Source organism: Marmota monax, unplaced genomic scaffold (genome assembly GCF_021218885.2).
Source record: "Marmota monax isolate L192 unplaced genomic scaffold, Marmota_monax_Labrador192_F-V1.1 WCK01_AAM20220418_F8-fsc00206, whole genome shotgun sequence".
NCBI lineage: Eukaryota > Metazoa > Chordata > Mammalia > Rodentia > Sciuridae > Marmota > Marmota monax.
In genome coordinates, this window is record NW_026694490.1 from 1080233 (window position 1) to 1103220 (window position 22988).

A 22988-nucleotide genomic window follows, 5' to 3' on the forward strand; every position below is an offset into this window, starting at 1 on the left:
CTACTTTACTCTTCCTGCCTGGTTCCTAGAGACATCAGAGTTGTGTCCCTATTTCTTTCAGCCAGGACAGAATTTAAATAATACTATTTCTATTGGCAGCAAGGCAGAAAGCAAAATTACCTCCTGATCTCCCTTAATTCTCTTAGCATTTCAACAAAGGAAGCAGTGTTGTGGAATTTCTCTTGTGAATTAAATCATGCTATATGTTCTCAGTACTTTATTTAGGACTGAATACTAGGTCACTTTCCATGCAGTAGAAATGCATCAGATTTTCACATTGGCAGCAACCGACTTCTATTAGATGGGAAGGTGTCTTTGGTGGAAGGGGATGAAGTATTTCTGGCTTCATTTCACTGATAGGCAGAAACTTATCTTTAACCTGTGTCTTTAACTTGTGTGTCAGAGACAGGATCTCACTGGTATCTGTTGTTGTACTACAGGCAGCTCGAAACTGTTTGGTAAATGATCAAGGAGTTGTAAAAGTATCTGACTTTGGCCTGTCCAGGTAAGTATGCCTTTTTCATCTTTCCCTTTAAAAGTTAAAGTTGCATGCTACAAACATGGCAAGGTGTTTTTTTTCAGTTTGTTCTTTTTAGTTATATGTAACAGCAGAATATATTTTGGCAGATTATATATACATAGAGTATAACTTATTCTATTTAGGATCCCACTCTTGTGGTTGTACATGATGTGGAGTTACCCTGGTTGGTACAGTTTTAATTTCCTCTTCCTTTTCTGTTCTCATTGTGTGTTTTTCTACCATCTTTCTATTCCTTTTCTTCCTCTGAATTCTTTAGGTCACTTCTTTCATCCTTTTGCTTTATTATTACATTCTTCTCTCCTTTTCCCCTTTACCTCTCATCCCTTTTTTTAAAACTATATTTCCTCACTGGGGAATTATATTGGACAAATCATATTGTGGGCATGTACAAATATGTAGCAACAAACTCCACCATTATGTAGAATTATAATGCACCATTGGTGCATTATAATTATTATTTTTATTAAAAATATGGAAACACTTAACTTGACCTGTTAATTCTGTTGACCTTCCTCCATCTCTCCTTCTTAATTAGTCTAATCTCCACTGGCAACAGTAGAAGGAAGGGAAGAAGAATAGAGAAATGAAAAGGAGATAGAGAAAAGAAAAGGAGTACCTATTAGATCTTCTTTTACCTCATTTTTCCTATAACCAGACTGTCAATGAGGAAAGCTGAATCAGTAATGAAAACAGGAATTTTGTTAAATGTAACATTTGTAAAAGACATTGGCTAACCCACAGAGACTTTTCAGAAAGCCTGTAAGTGTGTATTTGTGCAGCTCTTGTGATTGTACCAAGAAGACTTAAGCAAATATCAACTTCTCTAAATCCTAACAGTAACATGTCTTGAATCCCTTACAGATATGTCCTGGATGATGAGTACACCAGCTCAGTAGGCTCTAAATTTCCAGTCCGGTGGTCTCCACCAGAAGTCCTTATGTATAGCAAGTTCAGCAGCAAATCTGACATTTGGGCTTTTGGTAAGTACATAAGATTGTACAGATTATACAGCTCAAAGGAAGAGGAATGCAATGGGTAAATTCAACTTTGCAAACTTCACAGAAAGACTGTTCTTGCTTTCATTAATCTAATCCTTAGAGAGGGCTTACTATGTGTCAGAAACCTCAGGGGTTTCTGAGGACACAAACAGTCAACTGGACATGATTCCTGCCTTCTTAGAACTTACAATATATTGAGGGAAACAAACAATTCATTCAGTATTCAACAGCTTCTGAATACTGATTATGTACTAGGCATTCTGCCAGACCCTATAACTACAAAGACAAATAAGATGCTGCCTCTCTTCTAGAGTAGCTAATGGTCCAGTAAAACTCCAACAGCCATCCAGTGTAGTCAGTACTATTGCAGAAGTTTGGACAAAATGTAAAAAGCACAGAGGGGGAACAAGCTGATTCTAGTCTTTGAGATTGATCTTGGAACCTATTCTAGGTAGACTAGTACACCTACTCTTCCCAAAAGACTGAAAACTGTTTTAATACTGTTTTTATTATCTTCTAGGGGTTTTAATGTGGGAAATTTACTCCCTTGGGAAAATGCCATATGAGAGATTTAATAACAGTGAGACCGCTGAACATATTGCCAAAGGCCTACGTCTCTATAGGCCTCATCTGGCTTCAGAGAGGGTATATACCATTATGTACAGTTGCTGGCATGAGGTAAGTATTTTACTGTGACCTTTTAAATTATTTCCTTGAACTGAGTTTCTCATTTAGCTGGCCAGTCTCCACTTTCCATGGCTGTATGGAAGCTGGGCACAGACTGATAACTGCACACATTCCCTGACCCTGTCCTGCACTCAAATCCTCTGTTGACCAGAGACTTCCCCAGGCCCACCCCAATTCTCACTACAGTATCATTAGCAGACCACAATGCCAACTCAGCTTTAGTGGGAGGGGCTGTTGTATGGTCATGTCATCTAGCCTACCACAGCCAGTCAAAGACTCTCAGGTAAGTGTGTGGGCAGTGCAAAAGAAAAGTCATTGAGGTTTGTGTTCATTTGCTAGGAGTCATTGGCGCTACCACTGAGCCACAACCCCAGCCCCCCAAAATGTTTTTATAACCCTAAGACTTAGAAGGGACCACAAATAGGTAGTTATTGTTTATTTGTATGTATGTGTGGGAGGACAGTTACTGGGCTTGAACCAAGAGGCACTCTACCCCTGGGGTATATTCCCCAGTCTTTTTAAAAATTTTGAGATAAAGTCTGGTTAAACTGCTAAGGCTGGCCTCAGTTCTCCTGCCTCAGCCTCCAGAGTCACTGAGATTATAGGCATGTGACACCTCTCTGTTTTTGCTTTTTAATATGTTATACTGTGGAGTTTGGGGGAAGGTGTGTTATTGTGGACATAAGAAGCCTGTCCCGCTATTACAAAAATGCTTTCCTGATCTCATCTTGGATTTTTTCTTAGGTGCTTTTTTCACTTTTCAGTACAAAACCTTAATTTGACAACATAAATCTTTAGTAGGAAGTAAGTGCTCAGCTCTTAGTTCTGCCCCACTAGAAATAGAAATATAGTATCCAATAAACACTGATGTGAATATGGAGTCCTCTTGATGAGATGAAAATTAGGATCAGAACATTGGCTCCTTTCCTTTGGGACAAATGACAGAGATCATAAAGAAAGTATAGAGAAATGGAGAATCCCTTGGAGTAATTCCCCTTTTTTCCTGTATAATGAAGGATTGGGGTAATGAGCTATGATTCCTTCTAACTAGGACATCCTTACTCTGCTAGCTAAAAAATATTTCAGATGGCACTTTCTCAATAGCTTATTTAAAGTAGTGGTCAAAAACCAGGGTGCACAGTGCTGGGGTTGTAGCTCAGTGGTAGCATGCTCACCTAGCACGTGTGGGGTGCTGGGTTCGATCCACAGCACCACATAAAAATAAAATAAAGGTATTGTGTCCAACTACAACTAAAACCAAAATATTTTAAAAAACAACAAACAAAACAGGGTGCACACCAGAATCCCTGGGGAACTTTTCAAAATGTAAGTTACTAAGGCTCTTACCCAGAAATTCTGATTAGGTAATATCTGAAATGAATTCAGGAATATTTTTAAACTTCCCTAGAAATTCTTATATTTTGCTCATTTTGAAAACCACTGATTCAAAGGACTACAAAACTGATGACCTTTTGGTTTTGTCAGATTGAGACTATTCTGGCATAAATGTTCCCTGAATCACTAAATACATCAGAGGCTTATGGACCATGGCTGTCAAAAAGAACCTTAGCTTGGAAGCCAGACTAACAAAAGATCCCAGGTGGTTCAGATTCTCTGCCCAGAGATATAGACTGTGGCTCTGAAATATTAAGCCCTTTGTTCATTTTGGCTTTGAAATGACAGAAACAGTGTTTGAAACCAAACTAAACATTACCACATTTTGTAGGATTTCTGTTCTGCCAGCAACTTAAATGTATTTGGTAGCCATTTTCATTTGAAGCTACAAAATAAAAAATGCATTGTAATTATGTAAAGAACTTCCCCTCAATTTTAATCAATGTTTTTCAGTTTAACTTGTAAATTGTTTTTATCACATTAAATAACCTGAGTTACTAAAGATGAAAAGTGCACAAGCACTTTTGGAGAGCCTGCTACTTCTTTTCCATTTTTTGGCAATCAACAGGGTATGTTGCTGGATATACAATATATACTTAATAAACATTTGCTGTTTACTATTGAATTTCCCTTAGACTCTAGTCACTGTAACACTTTACTTTTTTCTGTTTTTAGAAAGCAGATGAACGTCCCACTTTCAAAAATCTCCTGAGCAACATTCTAGATGTTATGGATGAAGAATCTTGAGCTGGCCCATAAGCTTCTTAGTTCTACTCCTCTCTTCCACAAGCCCCAAATTCATTTTCTCTGAAGAAATTCCAGGCTTGCAGGCTCTAGAGCCTTTATGCTACCACTGAATACACAAAGGCTCTTCTACATCTAGAAATATAACATCTCTTTTTCAATTTCCCTGGGATTGAGCTTCTTAGTAAAGGCCAAGGAGTTTCTGTGCCTGGAATTAACCCTCCCTCCCCACGAACCCCACGAAGAGAGGAAATTTCCCAAGACTATTAAGACAGACTGAATTTGGGAAGGAAGTTTGGGGAGGAGGAAGGCATGTAAATAACCTTGCAAGGGGTCCAACAGCTCTCTGGTAGGCATTAGAGCTTGGGGTGGGGCAGAATTTGGCAAAATGAAATGGTGTCATAAAAGTGGAGGGGTGTTTGGATAAAATAAAATTACTGGAAAGAGTGAAGGTCTTTCAATCGTGCAGCCTCCCTAAAGCGCTCTATCTCGGTATTGCAAAAATTGCTGTGTGGCATTAGTTTGGCATATTTCTACACTGAGAACTCGATAGGATCCTCCACATTCAACCTCTTTTGCTCTTGTTAAATCCTACCTCGGAACGTGAGATGAATTCACAAATTCACAATGCCTGGCACTCAGAAGGCATGAGGATATCATGTGAATGGATTTAAATTTGGGGACAAACACTGCCAGATCCTCATTTCCCTATGTCAAGATAGGAAAACCCTCAAATAATTAGAGGCCAGAGATGTAGGATGGCAAACTTACCGGCCAACCGGTCGCAGCCCTGTGCAACGACACAGCAGGGAAAGCGCGGGTCAATTTGGAAGCTGGCAGGGGCGGAGCTGTTGGGCTGGCCCGCTACGGGCCACGTGGTCTGAAAGTAACTTCCTCCCCACCAACCCCCACTCCCTACACTCTTTTCCCTTTGGAGTAACGTCCTGTCAGCGCCTCGGCGCTGGTGGGTCAGGCTAGGTGCCCCCCGGGAGTTGTGGCTGGGAGGGACCCAGCGGGCGGGGAGAGCGGAGCACGAGCGCTGGGCACCAGAGGCGACAGGGCGGGCTCCAGAGCCAGCCTCGCGCCGACGCAGTGCACTCACGGGGCGGTCCCCGAGGCGGCGGGTTGTGGTTCCGGTTCCGTCGCTGAGACACGTGAAGGTCGGTGAGTTGGTGTGGAGTCGGTCTCTGCACGCGTGGTCGCGCTGGGATGGATTCTTCCTCGTCCTCCTCCGCGGCGGGTTTGGGCGCAGTGGACCCACAGTTGCAGCATTTCATCGAGGTGGAAACTCAGAAGCAGCGCTTTCAGCAGCTGGTGCACCAGATGACTGAACTTTGTTGGGTGAGGATCCTGGGGCTGGGATATGGACACTGCACCCACTTTCCCTCTGCCCTTGTCCCATAGGACTCGCTACTTAGTCGGGGAGAGGGTAGACCCGGTAGCGCTACCCCGCAGAGCCGGAAGAGAGAAGAGTGACTCCACTTCTCAGTGGACAGGCACTCCCTGGACCTTGGCTTTGTTGGTGCAGTGGACTGGGGATCACAGACTTACTCTGGTATCCCACCCAATACTTTGATGCACTTGAGGTTCAGCTACCTAGTACTGATCACCAAAACCGGGCAGAGCCTCCAGTACAGGGATTTTATTTTGGGGAGCCTGAATCCTGGGGAGTCCATGAATCTGATATTCTTGTATTCCTTGGGATTTACCTTGATTACCCAGTTGTTCTAACCCTTCCTGGTGAAAAAGGAGTGTCTCTAGCCCGCTGATTACAAAAGTGGCGTAATCTCTTCCAACATACACATTTATTTGCCTTCTTTTTGGGTTGTTGTGTAATACCAAGCCGTTTCGGGTCTGAAGGTTGAGGAATTTGGTCTGCCCTGTGAGGGGACTTTGGCAAAAGGGTGGAAGGCATTTGCAGCTTGAGATCAAAGTGTTCTGGTTGCCAAGGACAGCATACTGCCCTCCCTCGACATACAAACTCACAGAATTTAGAGGCCAAGGATAATATTTATTGAAATTGGAGGGTCTAAGGCTTGTGTATGTAGAAGAGAATCGTGAATAACATTCATTTGAATCCCTTTGAATTATATACAATCATCAGATTCTACAGTTCCTTTCCCATAAACTTAAGGTAGTGCTGGACTATGATCCTTATCAAATGCTTAACTTATTCTGGTCTGCCTTGGACCAGAGTACTTTGATTCTTTCTTTAAAAAATGATTCATTACATTTGGGCCAGGAGTGGGTGTGGTTAAGGACTCCTTTAAGAATCTGTAAGCTATGGACCTTTCAAGAAGATTTATAATTTTTCATTCCTTGTGACAGGATTCAAGAACCTCTGGCTTAAGTAGACAGGGTTATACATTCTCAGTTCCTGAATTTTCTTTTGACAGGTGTTAGGGTACCTTACTATGATGATTCATCCTTTAATCCTTTATTCTCCAATTAATTTAATAGCATTCAATGCAGATAGTATTAGTTACAAGCAAATTCAGCAAAATATTACTTCATTCATATTTTGTTAATTTTCTTGCCCTGTGATATCTCAGCTCCACCATTTTCTGGCCCTTTAATTTTGGGTAAAGGATTTCTGTACTGCAGTTTCTCTCTTTGTAAAAGGAAGTTTAATAATAGTGTCTATTCCATAGGGTTGTTGTGAGAATTTAATGTGAGTCTGTAGAATGTAAATTGCCAAATTAGAAATATTAACATTAGATATTGTTTTTAGGTGAAGTTTTTCCTCTAAGCAGTGAAGTTACCCCTACCCCTCTTTTTTTTCCTGAAAGTTCCCTTTGTGATTCTCTGTCTTATTCTGAGCAGGAGAAGTGCATGGACAAGCCTGGGCCAAAGTTGGACAGTCGGGCTGAGGCCTGTTTTGTGAACTGCGTTGAGCGATTCATTGATACAAGCCAATTCATCTTGAATCGACTGGAACAGACCCAGAAATCCAAGCCAGTCTTCTCAGAAAGCCTTTCTGACTGATCTCAGCATTACCTTTTTGGAAAAAGAAGGTAGTTCAAGAAAAGGAACAGCTGTTGAAGGGATGGTTGAAGAAATGGCTATGGGGAATTGACTGGCTCCCACATTTTGTCCCACTTGGACATCTTGTCATCTGATAACGAACAAAGACCAATTTTCTGGTGTGGGGTTTGAGGGTCATATATGTACTTCGTTATGTTTTTTAATGCTAATCTTGTGAAAATAATTGACAGATGGAAAATTATTATATGCATATTACTGTATGTGGGACTGTGCTTTTCTCAAGGTCCCCTTAACTGCTTCCTATGATTTTGATAGTGGAACTGCTTTCTATAATTTGATGGTGGGACCACACAGGTAAAATCTCTTATTTGTGTGACTTCATTTCACATTTTGGGGGAGATATTTCATAAAGGCAGTAGTGGGAGAATAATAATTTGGCACTTAACTCTGGGTCTTCTTATCTAATATTTGACTATTAGTGCTGGGAAAAAAAACCCTATGGAGTGTTTATTCAGTTACACTTCAGCTTTCTAGGTTGTCTCCCTTCCCTATGATTATTTAAATATATCGAAAGTATGGTCTCAAGGTAGACCAGGCAATTGAGGATCTAAAGACCTTTAATTATAAAGGAATCTAACCAGTGAACATAATTCTCATTACTAGATAGCATAGAAAGAGGTTAAGTTACCCTGTATATCAGGGTAAAAAAAAATTGCCTAAAAAAATTATAAAGATTTATGCTAGTCAAAAACTAACAGCAGTTTCAGGTAGAGGTGCATGCCTGATGTTAATCATTATAGGTTCAATTGACTGCATTCTTTTGATCACTGAAATAAAAGCTTCTACTCTGTGATTAAGAGGCTTTCTATTCTGGTTTTTATCTGTAACTCATAGAAATTTAGTGTGGGCTCATTCCAAGCCTGAAATGTAGTCAGTGTATATTCTAGAGGCCCCTGAACTTTTTGTCAGAAAAGAGAGCCTTGAGATGAAATGAGAGGAAGGGATTCTGTGCTGTCAATTAGGTTCCTAAGTACAATAGAAGAGCTTATATTGACTCGATTCACCTTTTGTTTCACATCCTAGTAGGATGGAGTATAGACCTAAAGTGGAACTACTTGCTGGGAGCCTCTAAGGTAAATCCATGGGCAGATACACATTTCCAGAAGCTTCAGGTCCCTGTTTAGCTTTTCCCATACAGATATTATAAGGAATTTTTTTTTTTTTTTTTAACAAATCAAGATGGAAACACGATTCAGCAAACTTTTAAGTGCTTCCTCCATGCCAGTCACTGCTTTCAGTGACAGGATTCAGCAGTGCACAAAAAAGTCCATATCCTTGAAGAGCTATGGAAGACAGAATACATGCATGAATGTAAATGTAATGAGCACCATGGAGGAAAAAAAAAAAAAAAAACACTAAGGGTGTTAGAGAATGTTTGAAGGGCATCATTATTTTATGAAAAATGGTCAGAGGTCTCCTTGGAAAGGTGGCATTTCAGGAGAGTCCTTAAAGAACTAAGAGACCAAGCATTGTGGGTATCTGAGAGAACATTTCAGGCAGAGGTAACAGTAAGTCCACAGGCCCAAAGGTCAGAGCTGTATGGCATGAGGCCATTTACAAGAACAATCAAAAGGTCAATAGGACTAGAGTAAAGTAAGGAGAAAGGTAAAAAGTTTGGAGAAAAAATAATGAGATGGTTTGGGACTGGATGAGTAGTATGTATTGATCATGTAGGGCCTTGGAGGTCATTGTAAGTACTTTGGGCTTTACTAGGCAAGATAGCCATTTGAGAGATTTTAGCAGATGAGTGATATAGTATAATATAAATTTTTAAGATGGTCTGGCTACTGTTTGGAGAGCATGGACATTGTGAAGTAGTAGTATTAATAAGAATAATGACATTTCGAAGTGCAGGAGAAATCAAGCATTTAGAATAGGTGTCTGACATATACTTTGTATCTGTATGCCATGTCGATTTTTTTCCCCTGCAATTCTAATGTGTTCATATAAAACCTCAAGTGATATAGGGGGTTCTTTAGTCTTTTCCTTATTCTTCCTTATTAATATATTATTTATTTTATTATATCATTATTCTTTTTTATTCTTCATTTAGTATTAAAGTATTCTAATTACATGTATACACAAACTTAAAATGTGTTTACATTATTATTGCTTGCTCAGCTAATATAATGCAAAAGAAGTTTTGTTTGATTCATGCAACATATGTGAGCACCAAGTTTGTGTTCATTACTAGGCACAAGACAACGAGGAAGAAAAGGTATAACATTTGCCCCCTGTCCTCAAGGACATCAATATATGAAAGCAACAACTTGGGCTTTTGTTTGTTTTGTGAATGTCAGAAACTCATTTTCAGAATCTTGATAGAAAGATGGTATTGTCAGCTCTGATATTCAAAGCTTTCATTTCACATATTCAAGGTAGAAAATTTAACACTTAATAATAAAACTAAAAGATTGGGTTAGCAGACCCTTCTTCTGAAACAAAATCTTACTTAGAATCCTAATATAGAAAATATAAAAGCCAAGATGTTCTGGTAGGAGGGTATCTATCTGGAAGCCTGCTTGCTTTTGTCTCCTCATCTACCTGTGCCCCTAGTAGTGCCTAATGTACTGTATTCAAGCCTCTAGGGATGTATCAAACATACCGTGAAAACTGGAACTTGTCTATTTCTAAAATCCATGAACATTAAGGATAACAGATTCAAGGAAATCAGGCAAGAACTTCATATTTATTATTGATAACAAATCTCCGTAAGGAATTTGAATTCTATAAAATGTAACAACTCAATAAACCCCATGTAAAATAGCTTTTACACGGAACAATGAAAAGCAATGTTCCTTTCATTTTAAAAATCAATTTTCTCTCATATTAATGCTGTAAAAAATCTTAGCCTAGGGAGTTTAATTCCAAAGATCACCCAATAGCATACTTGTCTTAAAACTTCATAGTCTCCTTCAGCCTTCTTTATTTATTTAATTTATTTCAGTGTTGAGAATCAAGCCCAGAGCCTCACACATGCTAGCCAAGTGCCCCACCACTGAACTACATCCCTAGCTTAGCATTATTTTTGTTGGCATATTCTGTAAAGAAAGGTATCTGGCATCCTGTATCTGAATTCAGAATCACAAGATACATTTAAGTTATTGTTCAGACTCAATGATCTCAAGTATTATGTTTTGGATATGGTTTGAATGTGCTCCCAAGGGTTCATTGTGTTGAAAACTTGGTCCCCACTGTGGTAATTATGGGAGGTGGTGGGACCTAGTGGAAAGTCCTTAGGTTATTGTGGTGGGAGCTGACCTTGGAAGGGATCAAGGTAGCTTTTGTGGAACCCCTGAGCTCTCACAAAGTGAGTTGTTTTAAGAGCAAACCTGACCCATGAATTTTTCTTTGGCTTCCTATTTGGTGTTGTGATCTCTTTCTACCACCCATGGTACCACCAGTGTCATCTGCCATGAGGTCACAGAGTTAAGGGGGACCCTTGCCAGAGCCAGCACTGTACAGTTTGGGCTCTCAGCTTCCGAATCTGTGACCTAAATCTTTTTTCGGTATAAAGTTAGATTGCCTCAGGTATTTCATTATAACAACAACAACAACAACAAAACCCACAAACTAACACAAGTCAAAAGGCAACAGGTGTGTACTAAAAGGGATAATTTGAAAGACATGGAGAAAAAAAGGCCAAGAACCATGATCAGGAAACCACAGATGGTATTAAAATTGAGGATGCATGCTGCTCTTGACCAGGATGGCAAGCAGGCCGTGGTAACAGCAAGGAAGGGACAACTTGGAACTTGATACAGAGCTATTGGAAATAACCAAAGCAGTTTTCAAACAGTTAAATTTTTGTGTGTGTGGTGCTGGGGATCAAACCCAAGGCCTCATGTATGCTAGGCAAGTGCTCTACCATTGAGCCACATCCACAGCCCTATATAGTTTATTTGAATGTCTACATAGGTCGTAAAACAAATCAAGAATATCCAGTTCAGTGCAGAGTTTGTGATTGGCTTCTGTAAAAACAGTTGGCATCAAGGTAGTGCTTGAACCTTTGACACCTAACAAAGAAAGTGAACCAAGAGAAGTGTAGATAAGAATATTCACTGGGAGGTTACTCTGACCATAGTAAAGTCTCACTATGAAGATAAGCAAGGTGGAATTGACCACTACACACAGAATCATATAGATAAATCCTGCAATAAAAGAATCAAATTGTTCTTTAATGCTTATATAAGAAAATCTACAGCAATTTGACAAACTATTATGTTCCTTAATATCATTGAGTGAGTAGCATTTGAGCCATTGGCCATTTATTGTATGAACTAATAAAAATTGTATATCTAAACCTATATATATTGCAAACATCACTCCTATAAAGGCAAAACCTATACAATATGCTATACAGAAATACATAGAAGAGACAGGATATGGCAAAGCAGGATTCAGATGTACTAATTAGGTACTCTGGGTGAACAAAAAAGACTATAAAATGAAAAAGAATATAAAATGAAATAACGTAAAGCACTTGGAATCTTGAGCATTATCAGCATTATAGTGACAAGGTATGTATATTATCTGGTAAGTAGTTCCATACACTGTTACATGTTTTTTATGGATCATCAAATTAAAAGTTCTTTGAGAGGAGCTATTGTTACCATGCCTGTTTCATAGGTGGAAAATCTGAGACTCGGGGAAATTAACTTATTCAAGACCATACTACAGCTAATAAGTTTTAGGGATGGAATTGGAACACAGACAGTTTGTCTCCAGACCTTGTGGTCTGAGCTATTATACCAAACTGCCTCCTAATGTACTTTAAAATAGAAATAAATGTTTCTCTAAAAGACTGAGCCAAAATGTTTAGAACATGTCAATATAGATATAGTGTGGTACATGTTGAGCATCCCTAATTTGAAAATCCAATATCTGAAATGTTTCATAATCAAACTTTCTGAGCTTCATGTCAGCACTCCAAAAATCTTCAGATTTAGGAGTTTTGGATTTTCAGACTGGGAATACTTAAATAGTCCATGCAAGTATTCCAAAGTCTGAAAAACTTTGAAATCTGAAACACTTCTGGTTCCAAGTATTTGGGATAAGGGACACAAAACTTGTATATGGGAAAGACCACACATTTTAGAGTGAGGCAGAACTGGGTTCAAATCTTGATAACACTTCTGTGACCTTAAATAAGCTACATAACCTCTTTGATCAGTTTATCTGTAAAATTGAGATGGTGATATAAAATGAAATAACATGTAAAGCACTTGGAATGCTGTGGATGCTTTGATGGTAACTATTTATTATTATCTGGAACTGAGCATCTTTGATAACCCTAACAGGGACATTATCTTTAAAAAAAAAAAAAAAAAAAAAAAAACTTACCTCAAGTTGGTCAAGTGATGAAGTAGCAGAGCCGGTATATTATATTAAAAAAAAAATGAGTTTTATCATGTGATCAGTGGAAGTTCTTGGAGGATTTTTTTTTTTTTTTTGGTGGTGGTGGTGCTGGGGATGGTACTCAGGGTCACAAGCATGCTAAGTAAGCAATCTACCATTGAGGTATAGCCTCAGCCCTGCTGGAGGATTTTAAACAGTGGAATAATATAATGATATATGCACTTCTGAATAACAAACTACTCCATGTTTTAAAACTTCCAAACAATAGAGACTCACTTTAAAAATGAAAATATTCCCCTTATTTTCACCTGTACATTTAGAAAGATCATTTTAGCAGCTATATAACAATTGGAATAGGACACAGAGAACAGTTAATAAGAATATTTCACTAATTCAGGGAAAAGACTGAGAATTTAGGGTAGGGGTGAAAAGAAAAGGACATATTAGGAATATGGGAGAACTGAGAAATCAGGAGTAAGGTTGAAAGTGAGAAGAACATATGATAGGAAAGGAGGTGAGATATAGAAAAATGTGCCAATGAGAATATACCTTGGAGTTCAAAGGCAGCAAAAGTGACTGGAAAGAAGATAACAGAACTGAACATTTGAAAGGGCTATGGAAAGGAAGTTATACAGATGGCTATCCCCAGTTCCATAGCTCCAGTGTCTGGATAAACCTTGGAATTATTTCCCCCTCCAATTTAAGAAACATAAGCATACTCCTAGATTCAGAAATATGTATAAGATTATACACAAATACAATATCTTATAAACTGTTGACAGGAAATTTTTAAAAGCAAGCCAAGAAAGAAATAGGTAAAATATCATTTGACTTTCAACACTACTCTGATAAGGAAAAGAGGAAGTAGTAGAAAGTAAAAGAAGGAAACAGTGGTAAGTCAGGGACTCGGCAGTATTTGTTAAGCTATACTTAAGCCATGTAAATATTTTTTAAGGTTTAAACCATTTGCTACATAACATGACTGACTTGATCTACTAACCCAGTGTTGTTCAAATTTAATACACTTACGACATTGTTAGAAATACCTTGTTGCTACAAAGTAAACATTATTAGTACTGGCTAGTTCTTTTCTGAACAGCTATCCTTCATTCTTATATAGGAGGATACACCACCAGGTCTAATGAGCTAATCCCCATTTTTTCAAATACTTTTTTTTTTCTACCCTCAAGCACATATCTGGGATACTTAATGCTGCCAATATTTTGGGATTCTCCCCATCAAATTAACTATTATCCCTTATTTATACCATTCTTCACACTTATGACAAATGCAGAAGCACTTAGCATTTTAACTCCACATCTATTTCCCCATAATGAGAATAAATATAAGAAAAATTGCAAAGGTTATGAAATGTTAAAGGTTTCTAAAAATTCCAATTCACATTCCATTTCTTAATAATGTGGTTATTTCCAAGATCCCCCTATCTCTCTACTCTTGAGTGGGATCAAGCTTTGCCACTTGACAGAAAGCTTAGAAACCATAAAATAAAAGGAATTTTTTGTCCTACATAAATCCTGAACAAAAAATTCCATACACAAAGTTGAGAGAAAAAAATGGGAAAATATTTGAAACTTTCTCACATAAGACACATTTCCTTATATAAGGACTCCTACAAATTAATAATAAAAGGTCAATAGTTCAATAGAAATATGAGAAAATGATATTATATCCATCAGGGTTCTTCAGTGAAACAGAACCAAGAGGAGATAGATGATAGATAAAAGGAGATGTATTATGAGAATTGGCTTGTACCATTATGGAGGCTGAGAAGTCCTATTATCTGGTGCCTGCAAATTAGAGAACCAGGAATGCCAGAGGTATAATTCAGCCCAATTTCAAAGGCCTGAGAACCAGAGGAACTGCTGGTATAAGTTCCTGAATCCAAAGACTGGAGCACATGAAGCTCTGATGTTCAATGACAGGAGAAGATGAATGTCCCAGCTCTAGAAGAGAGAATTTGCCTTTCCTTTGCCTTTTTGTTCTATCTGGGTCCTCAGTGGATTGAATGATGCCTGCTCACATTGTTGAAGGTGAAGCTGTTTTCTTAGTCTGATTCAATTTTTTAAAAATTTTTTATTGTAATTTATTATATATGACAACAGAATGCATTACAATTCATATTACACATATAGAGCCCAATTTTTCATATCTAGTTGTATACAAAGTATATTCAAACCTTTCATGACTTCATGCATGTACTTAGGGTAATGATGTCCATCTCATTCCACTATCTTTTCTACCCTGATGCCCACTCCCTTACCCTCCCACCTCTGTGCCCTATCTAGAGTTTGTCTAATCCTTCCATGCTCTCCCTTCCAACCCCACTATGAATCAACCTCCTTATATCAGAGAAAACATTCAGCATTTGTTTTTTTGGGGATTGACCAATTTAGCATTATATTCTCCAATCCATCCATTTACCTGCAAATGACATGATTTTATTCTCTTTTAAAGCTGAATAAAATTACATTGTGTATATATACCACATTGTCTTTATCCATTTTCATCTACTGAAGGGCATCTAGGTTGGTTCCACAGTTTAGCTATTATGAATTGTGCTGCAGTAAACATTGATGTGGCTGTGTCCCTGTAGTATTCTGTTTTTAAGTCCTTTGAGTATAGACCGAGGAGTGTTATACCTGGGTCAAGTGGTGGCTCCATTCCCAGTTTTCCAAGGAATCGCCATACTGCTTTCCATATTGGCAGCATCCAGTTTGCAGTCCCACCAGCAATATATGAGTGTGCCTTTCTCATCACATCCTCACCAACACTTATTGTTTGTATTCTTAATAGCTGCCATTCTGATTGGAGTGAGATGAAATCTTAGAGTAGTTTTGATTTGCATGTCTCTAATTGCTAGAGATGGCAAACATTTTTTTCATACATTTGTTGATTGATTGCATATCACCTTCTGAGAAGTGTCTGTTCAGTTCCTTGGCCTATTTATTGTTTAGGTTATTTGGTTTTTTGATGTTTAGCTTTTTGAGTTCTTTATATACCCTAGAGATTAGTGTTCTGTCTGATGTGCAAGTGGTAAAAATTTGCTTCCAAGCTGTGGGCTCTCTGTTTACCTCACTGATTGTTTCTTTTGCTGAGAAGAAGCTTTTTAGTTTGAATCCATCCCATTTATTGATTCTTGATTTCAATTCTTATGCTATAAGGGTCTTATTAAGGAAGTAGGGGCCTAATCTGATATGATGGAGATTTGGGCCTACTTTTTCTTCTATTAGGCACAGGATCTCTGGTTTAATTCTCAGGTCCTTGATCCACTTTGAGTTGAGTTTTGTGCATGGGGAGAGAGGTTTAATTTCATTTTGTTGCTTATGGATTTCAAGTTTTCCCAGCACCATTTGTTGAAGAGGCTATCTTTTCTCTAATGTATGTTTTTGGCACCTTTGATAAGATAACTATAATTATGTGGGATTGTCTCTGTGTCCTCTATTCTTTACCATTGGTCTACCAGTCTATTTTGGTGACAATACTATGCTGTTTTTGTTACTATTGCTCGGTAGTATAGTTTAAGGCCTGGTATAGTGATGTCACCTGCTTCTCTCTTATTGCTAAGGATTGCTTTAGCTATTCTGGGTCTCTTATTTTTTTCAGATGAATTTTATGACTGCTTTTTCAATTTCTATGAGGAATGTCATTGGGATTTTGATTGGAATTGCATTTAGTTTGCATAATGTTTTTGGTAGTACGGTCATTTTGACAATATTAATTCTGCCTATACAAGAACAAGGTAGATCTTTCCATCTTCCGAGGTCTTCTTTAAATTCTTTCTTTAGTGTTCTGTAGTTTTTGTTGTAGAAATCTTTCACCTCTTTCATTGATTTCCAAGTATTTTTTTTTAGGCTATTGTAATTGGGGTAGTTTTCCTCTTTTCACTTTCAGAGGATTTGTCACTGATATACAGAAATGCCTTTGAGTTATGGGTGTTGATTTTGTATCCTGCTACTTTGCTTAATTCGTTTACTAGTTCTAGAAGTTTTCTGGTGGGTCTTCTAGGTATAATCATATCATTGGCAAATAGTGCTAATTTGAGTTCTTCTTTTCCTATACTTATTCCTTTAATTTCTTTCATCTGTCTATTTGCTCTAGCTAGTGTTTCAAGAACTATGTTGAACAGAAGTGGTGAGAGAGGGCATCCCTGTCTTGTTCCAGTTTTTAGAGGGAATGCTTCCAATTTTTCTACATTTAGAATGATGTTGGTCTGGGGTTTAGCATAGATAGCTTTTACAATGTTAAGATATGTTCCTGTTATCCCTAGTTTCTCTAGTGTTTTGAACATGAAGAAGTGCTGTATTTTGTTGAATGCTTTTGCTGCATCTGTTGAGACAATCATATGATTCTTTTCTTTCAGTTATTGATTTGATGAATTACATTTATTGATTTCTGTAAGTTGAACCAACCTTGCATCCCTGGGACGAACCCCACTTGATCATGGTGCACTACCTTTTTGATATGTTTTTGTATTTGATTTTCCAGAATTTTATTGAGGATTTTTGCATCAATGTTCATTATAGATATTGGTCTGAAGTTTTCTTTCTTTGATGTGTCTTTGTCTGATTTTGGAATCAGGATGATATTGGTCTCATAGAATGAGTTGGAAATGTTTCCTCTTTTTCTAGTTTATGAAATAATTTGGGGAGTTTTGGAATTAGTTCTTCTTTGAAAGTCTTGTAGATCTCACCTGTGTATTCATCTGTTCCTGAGCTTTTGTTGGTTGGTAGGCTTCTGATGTTGTCTTCTATTTAATTGCTTGAAATTGATCTGTTTAATTTGTGTATATCATCCTGATTCAGTTTGGGCAAATCATATGACTCTAGAAATTTGTCAGTGCCTTCGATATTTTCTATTTTATAGGAGTACAGATTTTCTAATTATCTTCTGTATTTCTGTAGTGTCTGTTGTGATATTTCCCTTTTTCATCACGGCTATTAGTAATTTAAGTTTTCTCTCTCCTTCTCTTCGTTAGCACGGCTAAAGTTTTGTCAATTTTGGTTTATTTTTTTCAAGGAACCCACTTTTTGTTTTGTCAGTTTTTTCTTTTCTGATTTTAATTATTTCCTGTCTTCTACTGCTTTTGATGTTGATTTGTTCTTCTTTTTGTAGGGCTTTGAGATGTAATGTTAAGTCATTTATTTGTTGACCTTTTCTTCTTTTAATATATGAGCTCAATGCAATGAACTTTCCTCTTAGTACTGCCTGCATAGTGTCCCAGAGATTTCAATATGTTTGTATCCGTGTTCTCTTTAGCCTCTTAAGAATTTTTTAATCTCCTCCTTGATGTCTTTTGCAACCCATTGTTCATTCAGTAGCATATTACTTAGTCTCCACATGTTGGTAGCTTCTATTTTTAATTTTCTCATTGATTTCTAATTTCATTCCATTATGACCTGATAGAATGCAGGATAGTATCTTTTCTTTTTTATATTTGCTAACAGTTGCTTTGTGGCATAATATATGGTCTATTTTAGAGAAAGATCCATGTGCTGCTGAGAAGAAAGTGTATTTATTCATTGAAGGATGAAATGTTATATATATCTGTCTGTTAAATCTAAGTTATTGATTGTATTATTGAGTTCTGTAAAAAAAAAATTTCTTTATTCAGCTTTTGTTTGGAAGATCTCTCCAGTGGTGAAAGAGGTGTGTTAAAGTCACCAGAATTATTGTGTTGTGGTCTCTTTGACTCTTGAACTTGAGTTTGTTTGATGAACATAGACACTCCATTGTTTGGGGAATATAAATTTATTATTGTCATGTCTTTTTGATGATTGTTTCCCTTAAGCATCATGAAATATCCTTCTTTATCCCTTTTGATTAACTTTGGTTTGAAGTCCATTTGATATGAGGATGGAAATCCCTGCCTGTTTCTGTAGTCCATGTGAGTGGTAAGCTTTTTCCCAACCTTTCACCTTCAGTCTGTGGATGTCTTTTCCTATGAGTCTCTTAGAGGCAGCATATTGTTGGGTCTTTTTTAAAAAATCCAATCTGCCAGTCTATGTCTTTTGATTGGTGAGTTTAGGTCATTAGCATTCAGGGTTATTTGTGAGACATAATTTGTATTTTCAGCCATTTTTATTTATTTTTGGTATTTAACTTGACTTGGTTTCTCCTTTGATTAGTTTTTCCTTTAGTGTAATACCTCCCTTTGCTGATTTTCATTGTTGTTTTTTTTGTTTCCTCCTCATGAAATATTTTGCCAAGGATGTTCTGTAGTGCAGGCTTTCTTTTTTTTATTTATTTATTTTTTAGTTTTCGGCGGACACAACATCTTTGTTTGTACGTGGTGCTGAGGATGGAACCCAGGCCGCACACATGCCAGGCGAGCGCACTACCGCTTGAGCCACATCCCCAGCCCCTGTAGTGCAGGCTTTCTAGTTGTAAATTCTTTCAACTTTTGTTTATCATGGAAGGTTTTTATTTCATCGTCAAATCTAAAGCTTAATTTTGCTGGATATAGGATTCTTGGTTGGCATCCATTTTCTTTCAGAGCTTGATATATGTTGTTCCTGGGTCTTCTAGCTTTCAGAGTCTGGGCTGGAAAATGTGCATGTAATCTAATTGATTTTCCCCTATATGTAATATGGTTCCTTTCTCTTGTTGCTTTTAAAATTCTCTCCCTATTCTGTATGCTAGGCATTTTCATTATTATGTGCCTTGGTGTGGATCTGTTGTGATTTTGTACATTTGTTATCCTATAAGCCTCTTGAATTTGGTTTTCCAATTCATTTTTCAAGATGGGAAAATTTTCTGATATTATTTCATTGAATAGTTTGCTCATTCCTTTAATTTGGGACTCTAATCTTTCCTCTATTCCAATAACTCTTAAATTTGGTCTTTTCAAGCTATCCCGTATTTCTTAAATGTTCTGCTCATAGTTTCTTACCATCTTCACTGTGTGATCTACATTCTCTTCAAGATTATATATTTTGTCTTCATTGTTTGAGGTCCTGTTTTCCAAGTGATCTGCTCTGCTTTCTGTTGAACTTTTAATTTGGTTTATTGTTTCTTTCATTTCAAGGATTTCTGTTTGTTTGTTTGTTTTTCAGACCCTCTAGCTCCTTATTGAGGTAATCTTTTGCTTCCTGTATATGTTTATGTAGCTCTTTAACGAAATGATCTTTTGTTGCCTGTATCTGCTCTCTCATATCATCCTTTAATTCACAGAACATTTTAATCATGTGTATCCTGAACTCCTTCTCTGTCATTTCTTCTGTTGTGCTGGCCATGAATTCTAATAATGTGGTATCTTGATTTGTTTGGGGCGCTTTCTTCCCCTTGTCTTTTCATATTGCTTTTGTGTCTTCCCTTCTAGCACTGTGAATCTGAGGCATTACGGTTTTTACCCTGTAGGCTTACAGTGCTCCTGTAGGGATTTAATACCTCTCCTTTGAAGTGAAGGACAATGTTATCAGATCCCAATATAAACAGTACATACCTTATAAACAAATGTTTGCTATTAAGATGTTTACAGTTCGGTCTCTATGTACAGAAATGGTGAATTCAATTATTATCCATAATGTACTCAGTGGATTTGTAAAAGGGTTTACAGTTTCTTATGGTGGATAAAGAACCAGGTGAGGAGTAGGATGATATGCTGAGGAGGTAGAAGGTGAGGATATAGACTTATTATATCTTACAAAGTGTGAAAGAAAAATTTAAAGAGGAAGATTAGTAGCAGGAGAAGAGAGAGGAAGTAATTTTGGTAAACAAGTAAGTGGGAAGACAGTAGAGTACATAAAGCTAATATACACTAATATATATATATATATATATATATATATATATATATATATATATATATAATTGGTGGGAAAAAAGAAAAAAAAAGAATTTACAACACAACTGCAATATACTATTCAGACATCCCAGTCCTCAAAATCCTAATTCATGCAAAGTACTTGGTTTCACATATGTTGGGGATGTGAGGGTGGGAGAATAGAGAGGGAGAGAAAAAAATATCTTATAGGAATAAGCAGGAATTGTTTTGGTTGGAGATCAATATCTTTCTTGCTTTCCTTCCAATCCAATCATCTGTTGTTAGCTGGTATCTCCACCCTCAGGATGGTGAAGGTAACCAGGGTGGGAGAGTTGGTCCTGTTTGGAGGGCACCTGGAAGTGGGGTGTGGAACCTGCCGATGCCCGAAGGGAGACTGCACTCAAAGATTTCTTTGGGGGCCCACTCGTGTGATGTGAGCACCTGGTCTTTCTCCTTATCTCGCCTAAAGACTTCCCAGTTCCTGGTCTCTGTGTTAGTCTCTAAACTGTATCACATTCACCCTCTCCCTTACTATTTCCTAATGAGGGACCTTTCTCTGTGGGGCTCTTGAGTGTGGTCTTTGGGAATGCTGTGCACCTGCCTCACTGAGAGCTGTTTTGTTTTGGGCATCACTGTGCCTGGTTAGCAGCTGCTGGGGAGGAGGGGAGTTAGAAACTGGGTACTTGGCCAGCTGGAGTACCAAATTGGGAGTTTCTCCACTTAAGATGGTGATGAAGGTGGCCCAAGATGGAGGTGGTTGCTTTCAGTGATGGGGTGTTGAGTCAGGTGGGGGGATCCTGGCGATGGCGTTGGACAATGAGTTCAGAGACTAGCTCTGTGGTGTGCAGTGTGTGGCTGTCAGCTGACTTCAGAGCCTGTGTGAAGTTCTCCAGTGCAGGCAGGCTATTGCACATAGGGGACTATCTCCACTGCTGCAGAGTCCCAAGATGGCGGCAACTAGGGGAGCCCCACACTGATAGATGGGAATCCACACGGGAGTGGCGGCCAGAGTGCCTATGCGTGGGAAATTGCCAGGTGTCCTGCGTGTGAGCGGCATCTGTGATTTCTGCTTCTGTGGGTGGCTGAAAGTTCTGCGTGGGTGCTGATGCCAATGGTCCTGCTCTGGTACCCAGTAGTCTTGCGTGGGCGAATAGTTGGGAGACCTACTCTGACACTGAGGCCTGGACTTCTGGACGGGCACAGTGGCCATGATTCCTGTGTGGGAGCAGGAATATTGCTCAGAGAGAAGCAGTATTCTCACTGCTTGAGTCCCAGGCCATAGAATGCTGCCTCTCTCTGGCCCACAATCTTGGATCCTCCCAGGAGTCTATCCTGATTCAAATGTTAATCTCTTCTGGAAACATCCTCACAGACACAAGAAGAAATGTTTTACCAGCTATTTGGTATCCTTTAATCCAGTCAAGTTGACATAAAATTAACCATATCAGATACGAGAGTTCAAAAGCATGGAATACAAATGCTTCTTGAACATGTGAAAAGATGTTCATATTCAAGAGAAATTTTAGAAAGCTAAACTAAGACTACATTATAAGGTTGTCAAAAATGTGATAACATACCTTTGTGTGTGCATATAAGGAAATGGGTACTCTCTTATATTACTGATGGGAGTGTAAATTAGTACTATCTCCTGGGACAGAAGTTTAGGAATGTCTGTGAAATTATAAATGTAAAAACCTTCCATTCCAGAAAACTGACTTCTAGAAATTCATCCTATGCATATACTCACACATGTAAAATGAAATATACATGTGTTTGTAATCAAAAGGAATTGAAAAGAAACTAAAATATCTCTGTTATTGCTTGGATAAAAGTTGTTCCTCCAAAGCTCCTGTGTTAATGATCAGAGGTGAAATAATTATGAGAGCTGTAACCTAATCCACGTATAATCCCTTTGATGGATTAGTATTTGAATGTTTTTAACTGGGTTCTAACTGTAGATAGGTGGGACAATGCTGGAGGAAGTGGGTCATTGGGGGAGGCATGCCTTGGGAATTGTACATTTTGTCCCTGGCTCCTTCCACGTTCTCTCTGCTTCCTGGTTGCCATGAACCTGAGTAACTTTCCTCCATCACACCATTCTGCTATGATATTCTACCTTACCTCAGGCCCATAGCAATGGACTCAGAATGGACTGAACCTCTAAAACTATGAGTCCAAAATAAACTTTTCCTCCTCTGTGTTGTTCTTGTCAGATATTTTTGTCACAGCACTGAAAAACTAACAGTTTCTCAATATGGTATTAGATAAATAATCTTACAATGAAATACTATGCAACAGTAAAAAAAGAATGAGGATCCTCCTTATGTACTAATATAGAATGAGCTTCAAGACATATTATTAAATTAAAGCAAGGTTCAAGACACAATATGGGAGGGATTCAAGATGGCAGAATAGAGGAGGTCGCTTTCCTGGTTGC

At 38.1% G+C, this 22988-nt stretch overlaps 2 protein-coding genes across 2 annotated transcripts in view; both read left to right on the forward strand.

Moving 5' to 3' along the window:
* The window catches only part of Btk (Bruton tyrosine kinase), a 32377-nt gene extending 27565 nt beyond the window's left edge, over window positions 1–4812 (forward strand). The window contains exons 16-19 of the mRNA XM_046419188.2: window positions 441–505; window positions 1403–1521; window positions 2060–2217; window positions 4297–4812. Coding sequence (XP_046275144.1) covers window positions 441–505; window positions 1403–1521; window positions 2060–2217; window positions 4297–4368 — 414 coding nt within the window. The 3' untranslated portion in view covers window positions 4369–4812. The remainder of the gene's footprint in view (window positions 1–440; window positions 506–1402; window positions 1522–2059; window positions 2218–4296) is intronic.
* A 571-nt stretch (window positions 4813–5383) lies between these two features.
* Timm8a (translocase of inner mitochondrial membrane 8A) lies at window positions 5384–8207 on the forward strand. The gene is made up of 2 exons (XM_046419189.2): window positions 5384–5706; window positions 7189–8207. Exons 1-2 carry the CDS (start codon window positions 5575–5577, stop codon window positions 7348–7350), a joined length of 294 nt encoding a protein of 97 aa, XP_046275145.1. The 5' UTR covers window positions 5384–5574; the 3' UTR covers window positions 7351–8207.
* Window positions 8208–22988: the final 14781 nt, after the last annotated feature.